A 24,081-nucleotide genomic window follows, 5' to 3' on the forward strand; every position below is an offset into this window, starting at 1 on the left:
ACTTTCGCCTCCTGAGTTCAAGCGATTCTCATGCCTCAGTCTCCTGAGTAGCTGGGATTACAGGCGCACACCACCACATCCGACTCATTTTTGTATTTTTAGTAGAGACGGGATTTTGCCATGTTGGCCAGACTTGTCTCGAACTCCTGACCTCAAGTGATCTGCCCGGCCTTGGCGGGATTATAGACGTGAGCCACCGTGCCGGGCCAGTATAAACTCTTAATATGGGCAATACAGATGAACTCCCAGAAAGAATAAGGTCAATGTGAAAGAGATTTTATTTTTTTTATTTTATTTTTTATTTTTGAAGTAAGCTTGAAAACATCTCTTTAGTTCAGGTCTTAGAGATTAACTTGCAGTCAATATTTGTAAACGAGTGGTGATAATACCAATCTTAATGTGTGTCTGTAGTGTGGGTGAAGAAAGAACAGTCTGGTTCAAAAGAAGAGGCTGATGACATGATAGTTAATAGCATTGGTGTTTAACACATGTAGAAAGTAGTCTTCAGTTTGTTGTTCTCAAATGTTCAACTATGTATATTTTGAAAACCTGGCCTTTGCAGATTGAACAAGAAAAATTGGCATCTATGAAAAAGCAAGATGAAGACAAAGATAAAAGAGATAAGGAAGAAAAAGAAAGCAGCAGAGAAAAGAGGGAGAGGTCTCGTAGCCCAAGAAGGTATCATACAATAGATGCATAACTGATGTTTTACAGGTACTTTAGGTCTTAGGCAACTTCCTTAGTTAAAAAGGAATCTAACAGCGCTATTCAAGGAATTTGTTCCATCACGCAGTTTTCATGGTGACCTATGGCTTGCCTCTGGACTGAAGAAATCTGTCATCTTTTGTTTGAGACAGATAATATAGCCATGAGTGTCTCGCAGATCTTGATGAGTTATCCAACTCTAAATTCCTAAATCAAAACTTTAAACTTTTTCTTCCATATTGCTTTAGTTCATAACAGTTAGTTTGGGTTTTTTAAAATGTACTCTGATTCACTTTTTCTTTCCATTTCCTTTCTTCTAAAAAGAAATCTGTACTCATTAGCTGTTCATGTAATACTTACCTAATTCCCTCTTCTGCTTTTCTTAGATGGTTGTACTGAACCCAAACTTCAGATCATTTATTTGTTTTCTTCTTCCAGTGAGACTATTGTTAGGTTCACATTTTTAAATCCAGGACTCAGCTTCTGTATTTGTGGTGAAAGGTGAGAACTCCATTAGGCTTTTTATTTTTAGGGTTCTGCTTATTTCTTTCATAAATGTCTGCTGGAATTAGTAAAGAGAAGAGGTAATTTCTTTGTCCCTTTCATTTACATATTTGATACTAAAATCTCTTTATGGAAGTAATATTTATAGAGCTAAGCACAGATTGTCATGGTGTAACTACTTGACTATTGATGAAGTATGTCTGCCATTTTTCTTCTGTGTGAATAAGAAAAAAACCCTTCGAGTTAGGCAGGCTACTGTTACGATAGAGGGCTTCTCCTCGCAAAAAAGCCATCTTCTGGATGTTTGATGTGTATTTCTCTTTTCTGAAGAACATGTTGCTTTAATGGTACTAGTCATTTTTCTGGCATACCGAGGCTCTTCCTGATGAACTCCATTGTAATCTGTCGGCATCTAAATGTTAAATGTTTGGGAGTTTGATTTGTTGTCAGGGATTATCATTGTCTGCTTTAAAGCATCCTCTTTGCCTCTGAAAAGTTGGTCTTTTGATCTCTGGGAATGATTAAGAACCTAAGTCTAGAGTCCCAAGTTAGTGCTTTCCTCCCTTATAACTGATATACTCGAGAATGTTATCTTTCATTTGCTTGTCTTTCTCTTCCCTATCAAGTAGATGAGATTAGCATGTCTTATTTCCATAGGGAAACATCTCGGATATAAACAACAATAGTGTAACTAAAGATTAATCCTCACTTCTCCTTTTGACTCCTCTCTTCCAATCCGTGTTATTTAAAAACCTGAAAAAAATTACTTTCATCCTAGACGCAAATCCAGATCTCCTTCCCCTAGAAGACGATCTTCCCCTGTCAGGAGAGAGAGAAAGCGCAGTCATTCTCGATCTCCCCGTCACAGAACCAAGAGCCGGAGTCCTTCCCCTGCTCCAGAAAAGAAGGAAAAAACTCCAGAGCTCCCAGAACCTTCAGTGAAAGTAAAAGAACCTTCAGTACAAGAGGCTACTTCTACTAGGCAAGTACATAAAAATTCATTTATAAATAATCACAATTTTAGATTAATAGTGACTGCAAATATGACATCTGAGTTAAAACTATTTTCCTTTTAGATTTTTTAAATTATAAAATTAGTTTGTTGAAAAGAAATTGTTAAGAGAGTATATTAAAAGAAAATGCCCCAGAGGGTGACCATTACTATCTTTTGGTTGTATTGTTTCAGGTATTTTGTATATTGTAACTTGCTTTTTTTCCTCAATGTATTGTGGACAACTTCGCACTTTTAAGAAACGTATGTAGTTGCCAGATGCAGGGGTGCATGCCTGTAATCTCAGCACTTGGAGAGGCTGAGGTGGGTGGATCGCTTGAGCTCCGAGTTAGAGACCAGCCTGGGGCAACATGGTGAAACTCCATCTGTACTAAAAAATATCTATATATGTATATGTACACACACACACAAATTAGCCGGGCATGGTGGCACATGCCTATAGTCCCAGCTACTCAGGAGGCTGAGGTGGGAGGATCACTTGAGCCTGGGAGGTTGAAGCTGCAGTGAGTCAAGATTGTGCCAGTACACTCCAGCCTGAGTGACAAGAGTGTGACCCTGTCTCAGAAGAAGAAAATGTACATGGTTGGAATTATTAGTTGCTCACTGGGTTTCAGTGATAGGTACATACATACTTACGTGTCTTTTGGAGCCAGAGACAAGTCTGTGAATTTTGAAAAGTTTTAGAAATACTTTATTACATCATTGTATAATGATTTAGAAGGCTGAGTACAAGAAGGCAAAAAAAAAAAAAAAAGCTTTTGTTTCCACAGTGACATTCTGAAAGTTCCCAAACCTGAACCTATACCAGAGCCTAAAGAACCTTCTCCAGAAAAAAATTCCAAAAAAGAAAAGGAGAAGGAGAAGACCCGACCACGATCTCGGTCACGCTCCAAATCAAGATCCCGGACGCGGTCCCGCTCTCCTTCTCACACTCGACCTAGGCGGCGCCATAGATCCCGATCAAGGTGAGTTGTGGCTTTAAGATCAACAAAGATCTTAGGTTTTATATGCTACTCTACCGGGTACAATTAGATAAATAATTTCAAAGTGGTAGAAGATGTTTAGTACAAATACTTTTTGAATGTACACAGAGAATTTGAGGACACTTTTCTGTGTACCATAAAAATCTACATAAATGGAAAATTGTGATCCTTGAAATTTATTTTTTAGATGTGGCCATTGAGAAAACTAAGCCAAGAAATTCCTCACTCCTGGTTTATTCAGGACCTAATTCTGTTTGTTATGGCAGATCGTATTCACCTAGAAGGCGGCCAAGCCCAAGAAGGCGGCCATCTCCTCGAAGAAGAACTCCACCGAGAAGAATGCCTCCTCCACCAAGGCATAGAAGGAGTAGATCGCCAGTGAGACGGTAAGATTTTTAAAATTTGGAAGTGTCAAGTGTTTGACACTTCTGGATAATCTTTCTTTTAGGATAATCTGTAAATTAGTGTCCCCTGGAAGAAAGAACTCATAAGTGATATTAGACAGTGTCTTCTAAAGAGTCTGTTTCATTTGAAGTGTAATGCAATTGTTCGTGTTATGAAAAATGTCTAGTCTGGTGTTGGAAAGTAAACGAGAAATTCATCTTATTGACACTTTTCTGTTAACTTTTACCCTTCTAGACTTCACCAAGAAATCCTACTAAGTAAGGGAATTGGCCACCTTCTCTTTGGCTTTTAACTGGCTTCTGAAAAGTAGCTGATTATAGGGCCAGTAAGCTCCTTTTACCAGTATTAAAGTAATTCATTTGCTATTATACTTTGAGAAAAATATTTTTATGAATTTTTAATAAAATTCTCATATAGAAAATTCTCATTATAGAAGTAATGAAGCTTATAAGTAATTCAGACAGAAATAGCATAACTTGGAAGTTTTCCATAATCCCGGGGGAATATATCTATATTCCATAGATAGAATTGTTATTACTAGTTTAGTGTCTGGTTATTTTTCAAAACCCCGACTGTACCAGTTTTCTTTTTCTTAAATCATTCTAAAATGAGCATAAGATAAAATATTTGAATCTTGGATATATCACTTTAAACAAAAAGTTAGTGGCCAAATCTACCCAGAGTCGAGTCCTAGTGCACTGGTAGCAGTTTTTGTGCCTTCTTGCAGTACGTTTCACCTGGCTTTGGAAGAAATGCCGATGATTAAGCTTCCAGTTATATTCTGGACAGAATTTTTTGTTTGAATCTTTTAAAGTTCTTTTCAGGGAACCAAATGAATTTGGAAATAAAGGGGAAAAATCAAGTAAGCTCTGTAAAGTTACTTTGTTTCTGCAGTCAGGTTTTTCAGAGTCCCATATTTTGAAAATTTTCTTTGGGGAGGGGTTGTCAAGATATGTTGAACTATTACTACTGTTACAAAGAATTGATGTGTTATGCTCATAGAGGAAATTAGTGAGGTAAATGGTCAGTCAATTTCCAGGCATCACACTTCTCTAATTCCCCTTTCGGAGAAAAGTAATGCTGGTGCTTCCTAGTACAAGATTAGTGGAAGCAGCTATTTCTTATACTGGAGTTTTGCAAACAGCGTGTTTAAATTGTGCTTACTCAGCCATTTAGCAGTCAATATTTTACAGATTGTTTAAGATTCCCTTTCAGCCAGTTTTTATCTCACACTTAAGGTAGGGTTTCTTTTTTTCAGGTTCTCAGGAATTCTTCCGCCAAAGGTGAATTCTGCAGGTACACATAATTGCAACAGAACTTAACACAAATTTTGCCGCAGAATTCGAGAGGCCCCTGCTTCTAAGTTTATGTAGCTAAATGAACTCTTAGTTTTACACATCTTTTTAAAAAATGCAACCTGAAGGTTTCTCAACATTGTGTTATTAAATGAAAAATACTTTGCCCCCTAATTTTGTATGCAAACTCCAAAACACCAATACCATTCCTAAGGCAGAAGGACTAGTTAGTTATTTTATTATAGCATTCAACCTGACAAGTTTGATAAGTGGAGAGAGAACACAGACAGAAGTATTTATCAGACTAAGTCGTTTATATTTAGTCTCAGAACCAGCTGTTTCCTGGCCTAGGTTATGGTTTTTTTCCCCATTCTTTTGGACTCATTTATGTGCTTAGCTACATAAACTCAAAAGTCGGATTAAAATAGCTATATTTTTGTGTAAACTGTTCATACCTGTAAGGCCGTTCTTTGTAAGTGTGCAGTTAGTGAATATGAATACTTCATTCCACAGAAGAAGACGTTCGTCAGCATCCTTGTCTGGGAGTAGCTCATCATCCTCTTCATCTCGTTCACGGTCACCACCAAAGAAGCCTCCCAAGAGGACATCCAGCCCCCCTCGGAAAACTCGTAGGTTATCTCCTTCGGCAAGTCCTCCAAGGCGAAGGCACAGGCCATCACCTCCTGCAACTCCACCACCCAAAACTCGGCATTCCCCAACACCCCAGCAGTCAAACCGTACAAGAAAGAGTCGTGTTTCTGTGTCTCCAGGGAGAACTTCAGGTAAAGGTAAAAATCAAACACATATGAAACATGTTCTCTCTTTCTTTGGCTACAAAGCATAGTCAGTTATTGCCCCCTGCTCACTCTCAAAGTATGAAATAGCTAGATAATATTTGTATCTGATACTCTCTGTAGCTTTGCTTATAAGCCTGCCTCTTCCCTGCTTTAAAATCTTGAGGCTTTTTTTATGTGTAAAAGGGTTTTGTTTTTAGCAATGCCCTCTGGCATTGCGCAGGTGGAGAAATCTTTTACCAGCCGTGGGCTGTTTGAGTTGGGGTAACATATCAAAGTTTGTGTTGGCATGATAAGGGATCATTTTATTACTATGAGACCAGTTAACTTTTTTTTCTCCTGAAGATTTTTGGTTTGATACCTTAAACAAGAGGACTTCATATTCTCTTTTAGTTCTTTCTTGGTCGCATTGCGCTCCCAAGGAAAGGACATGGTGTCCTCTTAAAAGCTGATTTGTTTTTTTTAATTAGGCTCTAGGCAGGGTTCTTCTGAGTGTTGTCCTTGCTTTATTCTGCAGATTGATTTCTGAGGAATTTATGATCTGTGATCCTGCCAGGCAAGTAGAATGCTGTGTTAGTCTGAGTGAAGGTTGTGGTCTATTGGGGTTTGTTCTGTGAGCATTAAATACGCATGGAAAAAACTGTAGTGTCCGTTTGAACCAGGCTTTCTGGAGCTTAGGGCTGGAATGATACAGCCTAAAAGGTGAGTAGTAAGGGATGGGGAGGATCTTAAAAGCTGCTAAAGCAATTGAGTTTTAAGGAGCAATCTGTAGGTTAACACACACTGGGGTTATTATGATCATATTGAAAATTTCAGGTTAGAGCCAGGAGTGGTGGCATGAGCCTGTTGTCCCAGCTACTCAGAAGGCTAAGGCAGGAAGATCACTTGATCCCAGAAGTTCAAGGCTGGCCTCAGCACCGTAGCGAGATCCTGACTCTTAAAAAAGAGAGAGAGAAAAAATTTCAGGTTAGAAACAAAGAAATGAGGATGGGCAAAATTTTCATTATACATTTTAATGAGCTTGATGAGACCAGCATTGCTAATTATTCACCCTGTTGCCTTATCTCCCCACTCCCCAAGGCTGCAATGCGGTGATACCTAGAAAGGCAAATTTTGCTTTCCTTTTTTGTATCTGTGACAGTGAGGCATAGATAAGCTGACAGAGTGAAAGGGTGACCAGCAGATTATGATAGTCTGTAAAAAGTAATGTTTTCTGAATTGCGACATTTTTATTGTAGTGATACATTCATTAAATAAGACATGGCCATTTTTGTTGGCCCCTTAGATAAGCAGCTAGTGAAAGTAGAGAAGCCTGTAACTGTTCCAGGTTCAGTCCTCAGTTTGAGAGAGGGGCTTCAGGATCACTATTTTCATAACCTCATGTACCATACTGCTTTTCAGCATTGGGAAAATTTCAGTCCATTTTCAGTTACCATGTCCAAATCCGACGCCCATGGCCCTGACCTATTTTGTCTTTTCCTGTGAAGTTTGTACTTCTGAATATTTATTCTTCGTCTGGAGCCACAAAGCTCTCCAGGGAAAAAAACAAGTGTTTTCACCTGTTACTTTGCAAAAACACATCAAGTGATGATTTTTTTTTATTTATATCATATAGCCAAAGAGTTGCAAAAGTACCTGAACAGAGGGACCAATCCTTGTTAAAATAGGTTGATTGTTAAGAATTATTAGGTACCCTTTAAAAAGCATCTGCACAGATGCTAATTTCTTGTGTTTTGGCGTATACTTTTTGCAAACAAGACAGAGTGGATATGTACACAGGAAAGAAGTAAGCCATGGTGAAAATAAGTATTTCTGTGGGTTTTGGGACAGGGCTTTCATGTTCAAACAACCTGCCCAAAGAGAGGCACTACAGGCAGTGTAGTCAGTCTCCCCTGTGACCACTGGAGCTGAATATTGGTTTGAGCTACTTGGAAATAACCTCTCCCCACCACTCCTCCAAATAGAGCCAGCATCTCACTCTGTCACCCGGGCTGGAGTGCAGTGGCCCAGTCATGGCTCCCTGCAGCCTCCAACCCCTGGGATTACAAGTGTGAGCCACCACACCTGGCCCAGACATAGCCTTTTATATTAAACTGATCCCAGCCCTCTGTGATGAAATTTCAGAGCTAGAAAAGACCTTAACAATTGTCATCAAGAAACAGATTTTCAGGTTAGTTAACTTGGTCAAGGTCAACCAACTAGGAATAAAACTTGAGTTGTCGTTCCCAGTTAAATAGTGAATACTTTTCCCAACTTTCCTACCCCAGAATTCCTCTTTGATTGCTAAAGGTGAGAAATGGAGGGCAGGGTTGAAATTTTTTAGCTTCTCTATCTGGCAGTAAGATTTCAGAAATTACTTTGCAGTTTCTGCTGCTTAGAACAGTAACATCATTGAAATGTAATAGATATTACAGTTATTTTTTCTGTAGTGGCCACTAATCAGGGCTTTAGGGATCTGCTCTTGATAGTGGGCAAATGGAGTGGGAGGGAGGCAGGAAAAGTGTTGTGGGGAACTTAATAGGTTAATTATTTGGAATACAGTATACGGTCATCTGAAGGGATCTTAGGGGAGACATTTGTAATTTGACATTTCATAAATTGGCATTATCTTAGTACATAAAATAGTGCTTGAAATCAGTGGCACAGTGAAGTGTGTTAACATGATCAATACTGGTGGTGACGTTGTGGTAATTTTGATTTTTTTTAGATTAGCTTGGCCACATAAATTGTGCAATCTAGACAATTAAATGGTTATTTTACTGTTGCTGGTCACAGAGTAACTTAATAAGTGATCTTTTGGGCAGGTCTAAGATTAATAATTAATAGAACTGTTGGAGTCAATTTAAAATTCTGGTTTTAAAGTTGCCTTCTACGATTTCTGACTTCATGCTAGAATAATTTTGTCCCTTGAATACTTAAAACAATATTAACAAAGTAAATGGTGTAAAGTCTCATCTAGAAAAATAGAAATCTGAAGTGCTGTTATAATATTAATAATGCTGTGATTCAATTGTATTAAACCAGAGTAGGAATATATAAATGATAGCTGTTTGATGTTTGATGGTATAATTTTTTTTTTTTTTTGGAGACAGAGTCTTGCTCTGTCGCCCAGGCTGGAGTGCAATGGTGCGATCTCGGCTCACTGCAACCTCTGCCTCCCAGGTTCAAGCGATTCTCCTGCCTCAGCCTCACGAGTAGCTGGGATTGCAGGCGCATGCCACCACACCCAGCTAATATAAATGTATTAATAAAGACTACTTTAGCTAAGTAGTTAGTGAGAAATTGAATCAGGATGCAACTCCAGATGTGTATTTCCACTGGGGGAAAATGTAAATAATGTTACAATTCACTTGTATTATATAATGAGTAGGCTTTTGCCAACTATCTTGTAAGCATAACCACATTTTTAATGTTTCTTAGGGGAAAATGTATCCAAACAATCAGCTTCCAAAGCAAGTTTGGGAACCCAGTTCTCTAAGGTGGTAACTTGGATATGCACTTTTTAACTACATGCCCATAATATCTTTTCAGAAATTGAGGATTAAGTAACACTTAAAAATAGAGAATATGGACCTCGAAAAAGAGCCTCAAATAGTTAACAATTTTAAAATATTTTTATTTCTTTGAGTTTGTTAAAATATAAGTATTAAGTATAGTTTGCTATTTGCACTGTCGTGATTCCTGATAATCTAATTGAGTGATAGCCATTCTTTACCCAATCCAGTGATTTGTCCAAATGGCTTATTACGTAGAAATTGTAAGAAAAGTCGCTGGGCGCGCGGTGTCTCACGCCTGTAATCCCAGCACTTTGGGAGGCAGAGGTGGGCGGATCACCTGAGGTTGGGAGTTCAAGACCTGCGTGACCAACATGGAGAAACCCCGTCTCTACTAAAAATACAAAATTAGCCAGGTGTGGTTGGCGCATGCCTGTAATCCCAGCTACTCAGGTGGCTGAGGCAGGAGAATCCCTTGAACCCGGGAGGCGGAGGTTGCAGTGAGCTGAGATCATGCCATTGCACTCCAGCCTGGGCAACAAGAGCGAAACTCTGTCTCAAAAAAAAAAAAAAAGAAAGAAAGAAAAAAGGAAAACTCTGTTCATTGAAAAGGCATACTGGTAAATTCTTCATTTTGACTTCTTTAGTAAAGATGCGATTACTGTGTTAGATCACTGGTTCTCTAATTACTGCCCCTTGGAATAAACCATTACAGAATTCTGAATGTGTCTGTTAAATGAGATGTATCTGTATTCTGAGTCAAACATTCCGTGGCAATTGCTTTAATCACACAAAACAGGTATCAGGATCCTGAGGGGATCAAATTGTCTGTAGGTTTATTTCTTATTGGGATGTTCTCAAGTGGTGTTTCAGGTTAATCTATGGTATATATATATGTTTATATGTGAATATACTTAGGATTTTAGTTGTAGCAATGGATAGATACTATAAGCAGAGATAGTTGTTCAGATTAAAACCCATGACCTAGGCCGGGCGCGGTGGCTCACGCTTGTAATCCCAGCACTTTGGGAGGCCGAGGCGGGCGGATCACGAGGTCAGGACATCGAGACCACGGTGAAACCCCATCTCTACTAAAAATACAAAAAAAATTAGCCGGGCGTGGTGGCGGGCGCCTGTAGTCCCAGCTACTCGGAGAGGCTGAGGCAGGAGAATGGCGTGAACCCAGGAGGCGGAGCTTGCAGTGCGCTGAGATCGCGCCACTGCACTCCAGCCTGGGTGACAGAGCGAGACTCCGTCTCAAAAAAAAAAAACCCATGACCTAAAAATAGATTCTTGGATTCACATCTTAGCTTACTTAAATTGTCTTTGTGACTGAGGCGAAGTTGCTTCTTTTAAGCCTCAGGTTTCCTCTCTTGTGGAATGGAACAGGGAGAAAGGGATGTGATACTACTAACTGTGTTAATAGTATGTCTAATACAGCAGGCTTACAAAAGGTAGTTACCATATTTCTATGTCATTGGTAAAAGACAATTGGATAATTCATAGGATACCCACTGCTCTCTTACTACTTTAGGTATAGAAATGCCTTTTTTTCTTTCTAGCTCTTTGGAAAGAATCCTCAAGTCTTTGTATTTAATAATTTTTACTGTTGTGGTGGTCTGCTTTTTTTCATGGATAGTTTAAATCCCCTGTGCTATTGTGAAGATTATGCTCTACATAAAGAACCTTTAGCCTGTTGGGCAGCCATTCTTCTTTTCTAGACCAAATATCTTTGTGAAAGTTTCATGAGATCTTATTTCTTAATCATTTATCATCTTTTACTTTTCTGAACCCACCTATAGTGGTTGCTTAAAAGCTTTCATGTTGATGAAGTCTCTGAAGTTGAGTGTGAGGGAGTGAGTATGGGTATGGAGGGTGTGTATGTTATTAGATTGTGGAGCTCAAGTAGCACACAGAGGTTTACTTTACTGAGCTTGTTCTACTCAGTAGCAGCTCCCAATTTCCTTTAACTGTTGGTTTTCTTGGGAGAATCTCAAGATTTGAAAATCATTGTAGAACTTTTTGAGGCTTTTCATTCAATATTTAAAAATTCTTGCCTCACTTCAGATAATGTTCAGATATGACAACAAGGTCTTATGGGAATTTTTTAATTCTTCATAAATTCTTTTTGAGAGTAGTCACACCCATTTTTGTAATAGGAAGGCATCTTGGCTGGGCACAGTGGCTCATGCCTGTAATCCCAACACTTTGGGAAGCTGAGGCAGGAGGATTGCTTGAGGTCAGGAGTTCAAGACTAGCCTGACTAATATAGTGAGACCCCATCTTTATTTAAAAATAATAATAAATTTTCAAAATTAAAAGAAAGGCATCTTGTATAGACCTTTGTTTGTACATAAGCTTTTTTTCCACTCTTATTCTTTTTTAGTGACAAAACATAAAGGTACTGAGAAAAGAGAATCCCCTTCACCAGCACCGAAGCCTAGAAAAGTAGAGTTATCTGAATCGGGTAAGTTTGTTGTTTTTTTGTGATTTTTGTTTGTTTGTTTTTGTTTTTCTTAAAGCTGATTTTGATTTTTTGCACATTTGGTCATCCCCTTCTGCTTGAAGATGAAGTATAGGATAAGAGCTAAGACTGAAGTCAGACAGACTTGAGTGGAATCCCCATTCCAGAATTTAACTGTTTCTGTTTTAATTAACTTATCTGAGCCTTTCTTCTTTCAGCTCCGAAATAGGGACAGTAGAGGTTTTTGACAGTTAACTGTATCTGCTTATAAAATGCTTGGCACCAGCCTGACCTGTAATAAATGACTAAATAAATTTTATTATATTTGGTGAAGATAGTCTAAATCAGCATGTGAATTGACATTTTAAACTCTTTTTAAAAAAATATAGTAGTTGTATTTTTTATCCAACCAAATGAAGGTTTGAGAGACTATTTTCCTATTCAAATTGCAAATTTTCTATATGCTTAACTAAAGAAACACTTTCTAAATGCATCCATCTTTCAGAAGAAGATAAAGGTGGCAAAATGGCTGCAGCAGATTCTGTGCAGCAGAGACGCCAATACAGACGACAGAACCAGCAGTCTTCATCTGGTATGGACGGTGATGAAAGTTTTTTTCTACCTGCATTTCCTAATAAAAAATACTTGGTATATAAACATCTATGTGTGCAGCATGACTACTTACTTGCCTACATAGAAATCTGTCTGAGGAGGCAGAATTATTCCTTTTTTTGGTTTTAAGTCCTTTTGCAAAATATAATTTTCTGTTACATTGTTATAAAAGTAATAGGTCCCTAGGATACAATAGTGAAACAGAAAACAGAAGTATAAAATTGGAAAAGTATCATTCTTTTTCCAACATCCTAAAGTTTTATTCAGAAATTTTCTGTGCATATGGAAAAAGGAAAAGAAAAAACCCCACAGAAGCTCAACTGTAGATATGTTGCCTCCCTTTTTAACTTAACGTATATTTAGAACATCTTTCCCTATTAAAAATCTAGACTGGACGCAGTGGCTCACACCTGTAGTCCCAGCACTTTGGGAGACCGAGGTGAGCAGGTCACTTGAGATCAGGAGTTCAAGACCATCCTGGCCAATAGGGTGAAACCCCGTCTCTACGAAAAATACAAAAATTAACTGGGCATAGTGGCGCACACCTGTAATCCCAGTTACTTGGGAGGCCCAGGCAGGAGAATCCCTTGAACCCAGGAGGCAGAGGTTGCAGTGAGTGAGCTGAGATCGCGCCACTGCACTCCAGCCTGGGAGCCTGGGCAGCAGAGCAAGGCTTTGTTTCCAAAAGAAAAGAAAATAATCTACCCTATTGTTTTGCTATTTGCATTTTTTATTATAAGAATATACCAGGCTGGGTGTGGTGGCTCACACCTGTAATCCCAACACTTTGGGAGGGTGAGGTAGACGGATCACTTGAGGTCAGGAGTTTGAGACCAGCCTGGCCAGCATGGCAAAACCCTGTCTCTACTAAAAATACAAAGATTAGTTAGGCATGATGGTGCAGGCCTGTAATCCCAGCTACTCAGGAGGCACAAGCGGTCTTTCTGCCTTGGCCTCCCAAATGCTGGGTTTACAGGGGTGAGCCACTGTGCCCAGCCTAGACTTCTTAGAGTGTGCCATCTTGATTGGATTACACTGTGGAAATGATGTCTATATCTTCTTTAAATAATATGCTTGGCTTTGAAATCATTGATCATATATTGATAATGATTCTGTTCAGAACTGATGGCCTATATACATACTTGCTTACCCTAGTGAACACTCCATCCACCTAGATTTCGGAAAACTTGGACAGATTCAAGCACAAAGCTAATGTAATATTTTTTTAATTGTGTAATTATAGACTCTGGCTCCTCCTCCTCCTCAGAAGATGAACGACCCAAGAGATCCCATGTGAAGAATGGTGAGGTTGGCAGGCGGCGGAGACATTCCCCTTCCCGGAGTGCTTCTCCATCACCACGAAAGCGCCAAAAAGAGACTTCCCCTCGGTAACATCTTTGCTTCAGTGATGTTCACTGATGTTCTGTAATTGTGATGAAATTTGATAACTTGGGATTATTTGAGAATTTGGTTAACTCCTTCAGGTATTTGGATATGGTTGGATTTTTGTTTGCTTTTTAGGGTTTTTGTTTTGTTTTGTTTTTGCTTTGTTGGTGGTTATTAATATTTAATTTAGAATTGGTAAATTTTAAACCACCATGTCATATATGTGTGCATGATTAGAAAAATAAACCAAACTATTATAGCAGTAACTCCTGAACATCTTTGAATATTTAAAAATGTCTCCATTAATGGTACTTAATCCACCCAAGTAAATAATTTAGTGAATGGAATTCTTGACATTTGTTTTTCTCCACTGCTCTCAGGATGCAGATGGGAAAGCGATGGCAATCGCCAGTGACTAAAAGGTTGGTTAGACACTACTTTGTAAATTAGGGTTACATGTCAAAAATTTTAGTGACTTAATTTCCTATTTAGGTGACCTCATCTCATTCTTAAATATATGGTGGCTATGGCTATGGATGTGCAGATCCTAAGTTGTTTTGGTTTGAGTATTTTTTTTTTTAACACATTAGATTAATGGTAGGGAGAATTATACATGAGCTATTTGGTTTAGACCCTCATTTGAACTTAGATTTTTAATATCTGGTTGTGCTCTTTTGTGATAATTTGCATCAACTTACATCAAGCGGCACACAGATTTTTAGCAGTATCTGGATACTTTTCCAAAGATAGGATTAATTGCTCCTTAGATTTGGGGGGAGGGACTTTGTATTTGTGGTGACATTAGGGAGGGCAAGAAAAACTAGGGAGAAACTTTAGAAATATTAAAAGTGAGAGGATCACGAGGTCAGGAGATTAAGACCATCCTGGCCAACATGGTGAAACCCCATTTCTACTAAAAATAGAAAAATTAGCTGGGAGTGTTGGCGCATGCCTGTATCCCAGCTACTCGGAAGGCTGAGGCAGGAGAATCGCTTGAACCCGGGAGGTGGAGGTTGCAGTGAGCTGAGATCACCCCACTGTACTCCAGCCTAGCAACAGAGCTAAATTTCATCTCAAAAATAATAATAATAAATAAAAGCAAATGGAAGGCTTTGGCCCTGTTCAGTCTTTCCAGTAGTAGAAAGATAGGTTGCAGATCCCTTTTTTTTTTTTTTTTTTTTTGAGATGGAGTCTGGCTCTATCACCCAGGCTGGAGTGCATTGGTGCAACCTCGGCTCACTGCAACCTCTGCTTTGCAGGTTCAAACGATTCTCCTGCCTCAGCCTCCTGAGTAGCTGGGACTACAGGCACATGCCACCACGCCCAGCTAATTTTTGTATTTTTAGTAGAGAAGGGATTTCGCCATGTTGGCCAGGATGGTCTCAAACTCCTGACGTCAGGTGATCCACCCACCTCGGCCTCCCAAAGTGTTGGGATTACAGGCATGAGCCACTGGGCCCAACCTGCGTATCTTTATTGAAACTTCTGATTGTTAGTGTCACTGTGACCATAAAACTGTAAAATTTTAGAGCCAAATCCCTAATTCAGGCCTTACTCTCATAAGTGAGAAGATAGCGGCCCCGATGGGGTAGTTTCTTAGGGCCACAAAGTGACAAAGTTGGATCTTAGACCTATACATTTGACATTACACTAGTCTGTCTTAACCAGCTTTCTGCTTTTGGGGCCTTAGCTGCCACTGAATTTTGAAGTATTTATCCTTGCTGAAGCTATCCCACTGTCCTTTTTGTAGCTCAGTTTTTGAAGCTGTGTTGTTTTAGGTAATCTCATCAATAAGAGTGTTTTCTTGGAAAGGAACCAGTGAGCAGTGTTTGTGATGGGGCAAAGCACAGGGTATTTACACTGGAGGAAACTGCTCCATGATAATGAAAGATAAAAACCTAAAAAAGATTAGTTTGGCTGCTAAAGCATTCCTTTCCCAGCTGTAATTACCGCTGGCTTTTGTCAAGTTGCTAGCACAGCAACTAAACAATTGCTTTACAGAGTTAGATTAGTGGTGCAATTTCTTCTCTTACATCTCCCCTTCCCTCCCCACCCCCCCACCAAATTATGGAAATACTTTCTGTTCTGGAAAGAGATTCCTCACAGCAGTAAAATCAACACTAACGTTTATTGCTCTACTCCAGGATGTTTTTGTTTTGTTTCTCATCATTTAAAAAGTATTTTAAGTTATATACCAGCAGTTTCAAGTTTAATGCCATTAGAAATTGCCATCAGGTTCCTAGGATTTAGAGATGGAGGAAGGATTATTTGGAATTATGCTTCAGTATCGTATTTTAGAAGGGGAGATAGAGGCCGGGTGCGGTGGCTCATGCCTGTAATCTCAGCACTTTGGGAGGCTGACATGGGTGGATCACCGGAGATCAGGCATTTGAGACCAGCCTGGCCAACATGACGGAACCCCATCTCTACTAAAAACACAAAAAAGTTAGCCAGGCGTGGTGGCGCATGCCTGTAGTCCCAGCTACTCGGGAGGCTCAGGCAGGAGAATCATTTGAATCTGGGAGGTGGAGGTTGCAGTGAGCTGATACCGTGCCATTGCACTCCAGCCTGGGCAACAAGAGCAAAACTCCGTCTCAAAAAAAAAAAAAAAAAACCCACGCCTGTAATCCCAGCACTTTGGGAGGCCGAGGCAGGCGGTTCACGAGGTCAGGAGATAAAGCCCATCCTGGCTAACACGGTGAAACCTTATCTCTAATAAAAATACAGAAAATTAGCCGGGTGTGGTGGTGGGCACCTGTAGTCCCAGCTACTCGGGAGGCTGAGGCAGGAGAATGGTGTGAACCCGGGAGGCAGAGCTTGCAGTGAGCCCAGATCGTGCCACTGCACTCCAGCCTGGGTGACAGAGCGAGACTCCGTCTCAAAAAAAAAAAAAGAAAAGAAGGGGAGATAGAGCCTGGTTTCGAATATTTTATGTGTATTTAGTGTGAGGTCTTAGTCCCCACAAAGCATAAGCAGATTTAAGTTGAAAAATTTAGTGGTGACGTTTAGGATTTTGTCTGTTCAGTTATCAGAGCTTTCTTAGTTTCTAACGGGAACCAAGACAAAGCATAATTCCAGATTCACATGAGTCCTGTCCTGGGCAAAAAAAATTAAGAGCTTGGAGCAGAGACATCCAGATTTGGGTCTTAAGCCACTTGCAACTATTGGCATTTTTGAATTTCTGTATTAGAGTCTCTAAAGCAGTTGATTCCTAATAAGGAATCTGAATCACCTGGAGAGCCTTTCCCAGAAACACCTGGCTGGACCTTAGCCCAGACCTGGTAGACATAAATCTCACATAAGCTTCCCAGGTGGTTCTAATGCGCATCCCCAATAAAAAGCAGTGCTCTGATGTGCTGTTGCCTAACTTTTTCACTCTGTGTCATGTCAAGAATGTCTGTATTGTGATCCAAAATTTCATAAAATGGTATTTACCCTTGTCACAAGTAAAACACTCTGGTTTTATTAAGTTTTTTAATGCTGCCACTCAAGGTCTTGACTAATGATCTTGACCTGTAGTTTGAAAAACACTGTTCTGAAACTTAGTAACCATTGCTGCCCGTGGGGTTAATGATAATTGAAACCGTGTCTTCTGGGTCACTTAACTATAAATGCCACTGACTCAAAGTTAACTATATAGGCCAGGTGTGGTAACTCACACCTGTAATCCCAGCACTTTGAGAGGCTGAGGCGGGCGGATCACCTGAGGTCAGGAGTTCAAGACCAGCTTGGCCAACATGGTGAAACTCCGTCTCTACAAAAATATTTTAAAAAATTAGCCAGGAATGATTACGGGTGCCTGTAATCCCAACTACTCAGGAGGCTGAGGTGGGAGAATTGCTTGAACCTGGGAGGCGGAGGTTGCAGTGAGCTGAGATCGTGCCATTGCACTCCAGCCTGGGCGACAGAGCAAGACTCCATCTCAAAAAAAAAAAAATTAACTAGAATTCTTCTTGGTTTAGTGGTAGACGAAGGAGAAGTCCATCCCCACCACCCACCAGAAGGCGACGGTCTCCTTCTCCCGCCCCTCCCCCTCGACGGCGCAGGACTCCCACACCACCACCACGACGAAGGTACTTTGTCAAATATGCTAACTGGAGCATCTCCCAACTCCCCCCGCCCCTGATACATCAGATGAGTGGTGGTGCTCACTTCATAACAGGGTTGGAGAGAGGCACAGCTCGTGTGTGCGTGTGAAAACCCAATCATCATGCTTATGAACTACAAAAGGATTTCTGAATCTTTCTGATTATTATATCTTACTAGAGTAAGCAGACTAGCACTGTTCAGCCAGTCATAAAAGAACACGTATGATTCCATCTATATGAAAAGTCTAGAATACACAAATCTATAGAGATAGAAAACAGATTAGGGTGGGGTGGACATGGGGATGGTAATGGCTGCAGAACTATATGAATATATTAAAATCATTGAATTGTATACTTTAAATGAACCTTAAATGGGTAAACAGATAGGTTTTATAGCAGGTGAATCACGTATTGTCATAAAGATGTTAATATATTAAAAGATGGTATTGACTAGTAATTGTAAAGAGAAAATTTAGAGAATACTGGCAGATATCTCTTACCTAAATAATCAAAGATAACGTCCTCAATAAAACATTGGCGTCGTGTATTTCCTGGATACCTCTGTAGTATGCTTACCAATTATGCCGAACCTCAGTCTAATTATTAGGAAGTAATCAGACAAACCCAAATTGAAAGTCATTCTACAGAATACCTGACCAATATTCGAAAGTGTCAGTCATGAAAGACAATGACAGAAACAGTCACAGATTAGCAGGAACTAAAGAGATGTAGGGTCCTGTAGCAGAAAAGGAACATTGATTAAATCCTGGAACAGAAAAGGGACATTCATTCGTGGAAAACTGGGTTGTGCGCTATTTTAATAATACTAAGTTATCACTGAGGTTCATTTTATGGTTTTGCTAATTTTCTTATGGTTGTATAAAATATTAGCATGGTGAAGTGGCAAATCTCCTATTTTTGTAGCTCTTCTGTACATCTAAAACGATTTTAAAGTAAAAATTAGGGGAAAATGTTTTAATGTCATTGCTCGGATATGTTGCCAAGCAATGTAATGGCATGCTGCCACTCTTTTTTTATTTTTTTTTGAGACAGTCTCACTCGGTCACTCAGGCTGGAATGCAGTGGCCGATCTCAGCTCACTGTAACCTACGCGTCCTGGGTTCAAGTGATTGTTCTGCCTCAGCCTCCCAAGTAGCTGGGATTACAGGCACCTGCCACCACACCCAGCCAGTTTTTGTATTTTTTTGTAGAGATGAGGTTTCACCATGTTGGCCAGGCTGGTCTCAAACTCCTGACCTCAGGTGATCCTCCCTCCTCGGCCTCCCAGAGTGCTGGGATTACGGGTGTGACCAACTCTGCCCAGCCTGGCTGCCACTCTTGAATGCCTGTTACGTGCCAGGCAAAGTGCTAGGTGCGTTATATGCTTTACTACTAGTCTTCAAAGTGACCTTGCTTGGTAGTTAGTATTGTGTGCATTTTTCAGGTGAGGAAATGGGAGTTGAGAATTACTAAATAATTGCCCAGATACAGTGATGAAACTGTGCCCTACCACATTGCCAAAATATATGGCCTGTTGTAAAGCTAACTCTGGGCAGGAATTTACTTTGATCTAAAAGTCTGCAAGATCCAAGAGGAAATTAGGCACTTTGGCCTGAAAAGTGGCCTTTTGAGACAGAAAATGGAACAGTCTCTTTGAGGGGAAGTAGAAGTGTCTTTAAGGCTTATGCAGTGAACTCTTAATTATTCATACAGTGTCCAAATGCTCATTCAGAGAGGATACCATATCGGAGACCTCTTTAAAGCGTAGACTTCCTAAAGTGACCATAATAGAGTTTTGCTAATACAGTTACTTGGTTATTATATAATAACTGATGTTCAGTTAATACAGTGCAAGATTCTCTTTTCAAAAAAGTTGATTTCATATAGATGTTAAAAGACGACAAATTCACATCTTCTGAAAATTGCAAATTTTTGTTAATCAAAATGTCTTTTTTTTCTTTTTTGTACTTAGTCTTGCAGTGTCCTGTGTTGCAGTCAGCTGAGATAAACAAGTTTTATTGATATTTAAATGAGAATATAAAGATAGCATGTTCACTTACAAATATATTCCCTTTGCCTAGTGCTAACTACAGTATAGCCAAACCTACTGATTACTTTTCATCCTGTTTCTGTATTTTGTTGAGCCTTTCAGCTTAATTATGTGTCTTTTTCCTAGGACTCCTTCTCCTCCCCCACGTCGGCGCTCACCTTCTCCTAGAAGATACTCTCCTCCAATACAGAGGAGATACTCTCCTTCTCCACCTCCAAAGAGAAGAACGGCTTCACCTCCTCCCCCTCCTAAACGAAGAGCATCACCATCTCCACCACCAAAGCGGCGGGTCTCCCATTCTCCACCTCCCAAACAAAGAAGCTCCCCAGTCACCAAGAGACGTTCACCCTCATTATCATCCAAGCATAGGAAAGGGTCTTCCCCAAGCCGCTCTACCCGGGAGGCCCGATCACCACAACCAAACAAACGGCATTCGCCCTCACCACGGCCTCGAGCTCCTCAGACCTCCTCAAGTCCTCCACCCGTTCGAAGAGGAGCGTCGTCATCACCCCAAAGAAGGCAGTCCCCGTCTCCAAGTACTAGGCCCATTAGGAGAGTCTCCAGGACTCCGGAGCCTAAAAAGATAAAAAAGTAAAAATATTTTATGCTTTTTCATTAGGAATACTTACATAGCTCTTTATATTTGGAAGCTCCCCCCCCCCATATACAAGGAATAAGTTATGAATATGAGCTTTTAAGTCAAACTTGAGGTACTATTTACAGATCTTATTCCATTTTTGGGATAGTTTCTATGGCATAAGTTAAATGCCACAGGCTTTTACTTGGTTCTTAGCAGTTATCAATTTGTTTTTGAGGGGTATGCTTCCAAAACTAAACTTGAGTAAGACATAGAACATTTCTTGTGTGTGATCTAAGGAACTGACATTACTAATCTTACATAAGAAGCATCATTAACAGAATAGATAGAGGATTTATGGGGCTTTAGCCACCCTCTGGGAAACATAGGTGATGTAAATGGGATATATGTTAGTCGAATCAACCAGCAATCTAAGTGGTATATTTGAAATTCATAACCTGGTTGTACAGTGTAGTTGGTGGTTTTCTCATGTGAAGAGATGTCTGTTCTCAATGCTGAATGTTTTTTCCTTTTTGTCTAGGGCTGCTTCCCCAAGCCCACAGTCTGTAAGGAGGGTCTCATCCTCCCGATCTGTCTCCGGGTCTCCTGAGCCAGCAGCTAAAAAGCCCCCAGCACCTCCATCCCCCGTCCAGTCTCAGTCACCGTCTACAAACTGGTCACCAGCTGTACCGGTCAAAAAGGCCAAAAGCCCAACACCAAGCCCATCACCGCCAAGAGTATGTGTCTGCCTTATTTTGGACACCCTTTTATAAATACGTATATGGTCACTTTGAAGCAGAGCAAATGTCATTGGGGCATTAAAATATTGGTGTTTAAACTTTTTTTCCCACTTGTGAGTTATACATCTGATCTTGGGCAGGTTTCTGTATTGCATAAAATCAGTGGTTAGACGTCCATCTGTTTTTTGTTTGTTTTTGAGACAGCATCTCATGCTATTACCCACGCTGAGTGCAGCGGGATGATCATAGCTCACAGCAGCCTTCCTGGACGCAGGTGATCCCTTCGCCTCAGCCTCCCAAGTAGGTGGGATTATAGGCACATGCTGCTGCACCTGGCTGGTTTTTTGTTTGTTTTTAACTTTTTGTAGAGACAGGGTCTTGCTGTGTTGACCAGGCTGATCTTGAACTCCTGGCCCCCAGTGATCCTCCTGCTGTGGCCTCAGATGTCCATGTTTAATTGGGTTGACTGAATAGTTGTGCAAGCTAACTTGTGAGGAATTTTAAGTAATTGCTTAGAAGTGTGAAATTGAAATATTATGGATTAAATTATAGGAGCCTGCCTTTTGCATAAATTTGTGTGTCATGAGGAAGAACCAGTCGTCCCCACTCTAAAGATAGGAGAGCTCAGATGGTGGCTAGAGACATGGCATTCATACAGGCATGTGTTTAGACTAATGGCTGGTACCATTTATTAAAAGTGCTACACGTTAGGCAAGTATTATGGGTGATTTACAGATGTTCTCATTTAATTTTCACAAGAGCTTTATCAGGTAGGGATTATTACACTTATTTTTGGTAAAAAGGTCTCAGAAAGAGTTCAGCAATTTGTCTAAGGTCAAATAGTTCAGGAGCTGGAATTGAGCTCATCCTGGAGATAGCCCCTGACTTTGAATACTTCTCTTGGTGATAATTGGCCTTGGGCCTTCCCCACTCACACCCTCCAAAGCCTTTTGGAAATCTTGAGATTTGTCCATTGGGGATTTGAGGAAATAAAATGTTCAATTGGACAGAATATTAATCAGATTGATTATAAATGCTGGGTGTTGTTTTTTTTTTTTTTTTCCTTCCTAGAATTCAGATCAAGAAGGAGGTGGAAAGAAAAAGAAGAAAAAGAAGGACAAGAAACACAAAAAGGATAAGAAGCACAAGAAGCACAAAAAACACAAGAAGGAAAAGGCTGTGGCTGCAGCTGCTGCAGCTGCTGTGACCCCTGCAGCCATTGCAGCTGCCACAACCACATTAGCACAGGAAGAGCCAGTGGCAGCGCCAGAGCCGAAGAAGGTATTTATGAACTCTGTATATGGCTGTCTTGCAGTATACATACAGATAGCATAGTCATTTTATTTTGAGAAGTAGCAAAATTGTTTTTTCTACTAATTAGCCAATTACTCTGAGATAAAATTCACATACCATACAGTTCACTCATTTAAAGTTTGTGGTTCCCTGGGTTTTAGTATATTCAGTCGTGCATCGATCCCCACACTTTGATTCTGCTTTTTACTCAGCATTTCCCACCAGGATCTCAAGACTTAACCATGTAAATTCTGTTTTTTTTAGGAGACTGAAAGTGAAGCTGAAGATAACCTTGATGATTTAGAAAAGCACCTGCGTGAAAAGGCCCTGAGATCAATGAGGAAGGCCCAAGTGTCCCCACAGTCTTAGGGGGAAATGTTTGTTATGATGTAAATTTTATTTGGTTTGTACGCAGTTCAATTTCAAAATTGCTAAAATGTGTTTGAGCTTTAGACTATAACATTTGTTGTAATAATTGCTAGGTTGAAGTTCAACATGTAAAAAAAAGGGGGCATGGATTTACATTGCAAAAGGTGTCCACAGTGTATTAGTGACATTCTTTCATTGACAGCTGACATAATTCATTGAGCGAAATATTTTAAGCCAAAAAAATTCCCTTTTTAAAAAAGGGGGTTTAAATACTGTTGGCATTTTTATGGTTCCTTTAAATGCCCTGGCTATTCCCAGAGGGGTTTTTTTGTTTGTTTTTTGGTTTTGATTTTCTTTTTGTTTTTCTTTCTTCTTCTTACATTTTTTCCATTCAAGTCTTAGCTCCCATTTAAGTTATGCTTCTGACCTTGTATGGTCTGTAAGCTTGCCCAGAAATAAGACCACTGTTTTGAACTACCACAAAAGTATAAATGAATATTTTAATGCCACAATCTTTCCTGTTGCCTGTGGAGTCTCTGCTGAAATGAATCAGGATTCGAGCTCTAGGATGAGACAGAAAATGAAAGCATGTTGTTTGCCAGGACACTGTGGGTTTATATTGATGTGTAACAAGTTGATTTGGAACACTGGACTCTCATTCTGTTCTTCTGGTTTTGTTTTTTTGTTTTGTTTTTTTCTTTTGTAAAGGCAATGAGCTAGTCCCAGAAAGGATCCTTCAGTTACATACAATTTGTTTAATGAAATGTCATGGCCCTGTTCATATTTTTGTCTTGTTCTTCCAATTGGTATATACAACTTTCAGAGCCTCTTGTATTTGGAAGGCTGGAAGGGCCCAGACTTTGGAATAGTGTCTTGGTTTCACTGTTTTTGTTTTGATTTTTTTTTTTTTGATTTTTTTTTAAACTAAAGCTATATAAAGCTTGTGGATTAAACAGAATAAATTTCTAAATTTAAAAATTTTGCCACTCACTTTTACTTAGTAGTGCCTATGTAAACCTTTTGGTGTGTTGGGAGTTGGGCAGGGGAAAGAAAAGGTGATGAAATTAAGGTTTTACCATCTTTATTTCAATAATTACTGTAGTGATTGCTATAAAGGGAAAGTCTCAGCGTGTGATTGGAACATTTAGAATACTGGTGGGAGAAGTCCACCAGGCAAAGGGAAGAGCATTGCAGTCAGACAAACAGTGTCTGTGTCTTCCCTGAGGCAGAAGGAGCCTGGCATGTTAGGAAGTGAACAAAGGCTAAGGAATGACTGGAACACCCTCTGTCGGGGGCGGTGGGGCAGGGGT

General features: G+C 39.9%; 1 protein-coding gene and 1 non-coding gene across 13 annotated transcripts in view; one reads left to right on the forward strand and one right to left on the reverse strand.

Annotated features, from left to right (window-relative positions):
- Nucleotides 1–23,760, forward strand: part of SRRM1 (serine and arginine repetitive matrix 1) — a 30,023-nt gene extending 6,263 nt beyond the window's left edge. For 5 of the 12 annotated variants that reach the window (XM_032759324.2, XM_058443942.1, XM_058443946.1 and 2 more), the window contains 14 exons: nucleotides 563–678; nucleotides 1,988–2,191; nucleotides 2,992–3,186; nucleotides 3,471–3,590; nucleotides 5,418–5,692; nucleotides 11,579–11,659; nucleotides 12,162–12,248; nucleotides 13,512–13,656; nucleotides 14,035–14,076; nucleotides 17,617–17,727; nucleotides 19,919–20,383; nucleotides 20,911–21,106; nucleotides 22,181–22,390; nucleotides 22,667–23,760. In XM_032759324.2, the coding sequence (XP_032615215.1) occupies nucleotides 563–678; nucleotides 1,988–2,191; nucleotides 2,992–3,186; nucleotides 3,471–3,590; nucleotides 5,418–5,692; nucleotides 11,579–11,659; nucleotides 12,162–12,248; nucleotides 13,512–13,656; nucleotides 14,035–14,076; nucleotides 17,617–17,727; nucleotides 19,919–20,383; nucleotides 20,911–21,106; nucleotides 22,181–22,390; nucleotides 22,667–22,771 (2,352 nt within the window). In that variant the 3' untranslated portion in view covers nucleotides 22,772–23,760. The remainder of the gene's footprint in view (nucleotides 1–562; nucleotides 679–1,987; nucleotides 2,192–2,991; nucleotides 3,187–3,470; nucleotides 3,591–5,417; nucleotides 5,693–11,578; nucleotides 11,660–12,161; nucleotides 12,249–13,511; nucleotides 13,657–14,034; nucleotides 14,077–17,616; nucleotides 17,728–19,918; nucleotides 20,384–20,910; nucleotides 21,107–22,180; nucleotides 22,391–22,666) is intronic. The other 7 variants (XM_032759325.2, XM_032759326.2, XM_032759327.2 and 4 more) reach the window with 7 other exon arrangements.
- Nucleotides 17,783–17,887, reverse strand: LOC116814036 (small nucleolar RNA U13). The gene has a single exon (XR_004371138.1). It is a non-coding gene; the product is annotated as a small nucleolar RNA U13 (small nucleolar RNA).
- Nucleotides 23,761–24,081: the final 321 nt, after the last annotated feature.

This window comes from Hylobates moloch, unplaced genomic scaffold (assembly GCF_009828535.3).
Source record: "Hylobates moloch isolate HMO894 unplaced genomic scaffold, HMol_V3 SCAFFOLD_9, whole genome shotgun sequence".
NCBI classification, from domain to species: Eukaryota; Metazoa; Chordata; class Mammalia; order Primates; family Hylobatidae; genus Hylobates; species Hylobates moloch.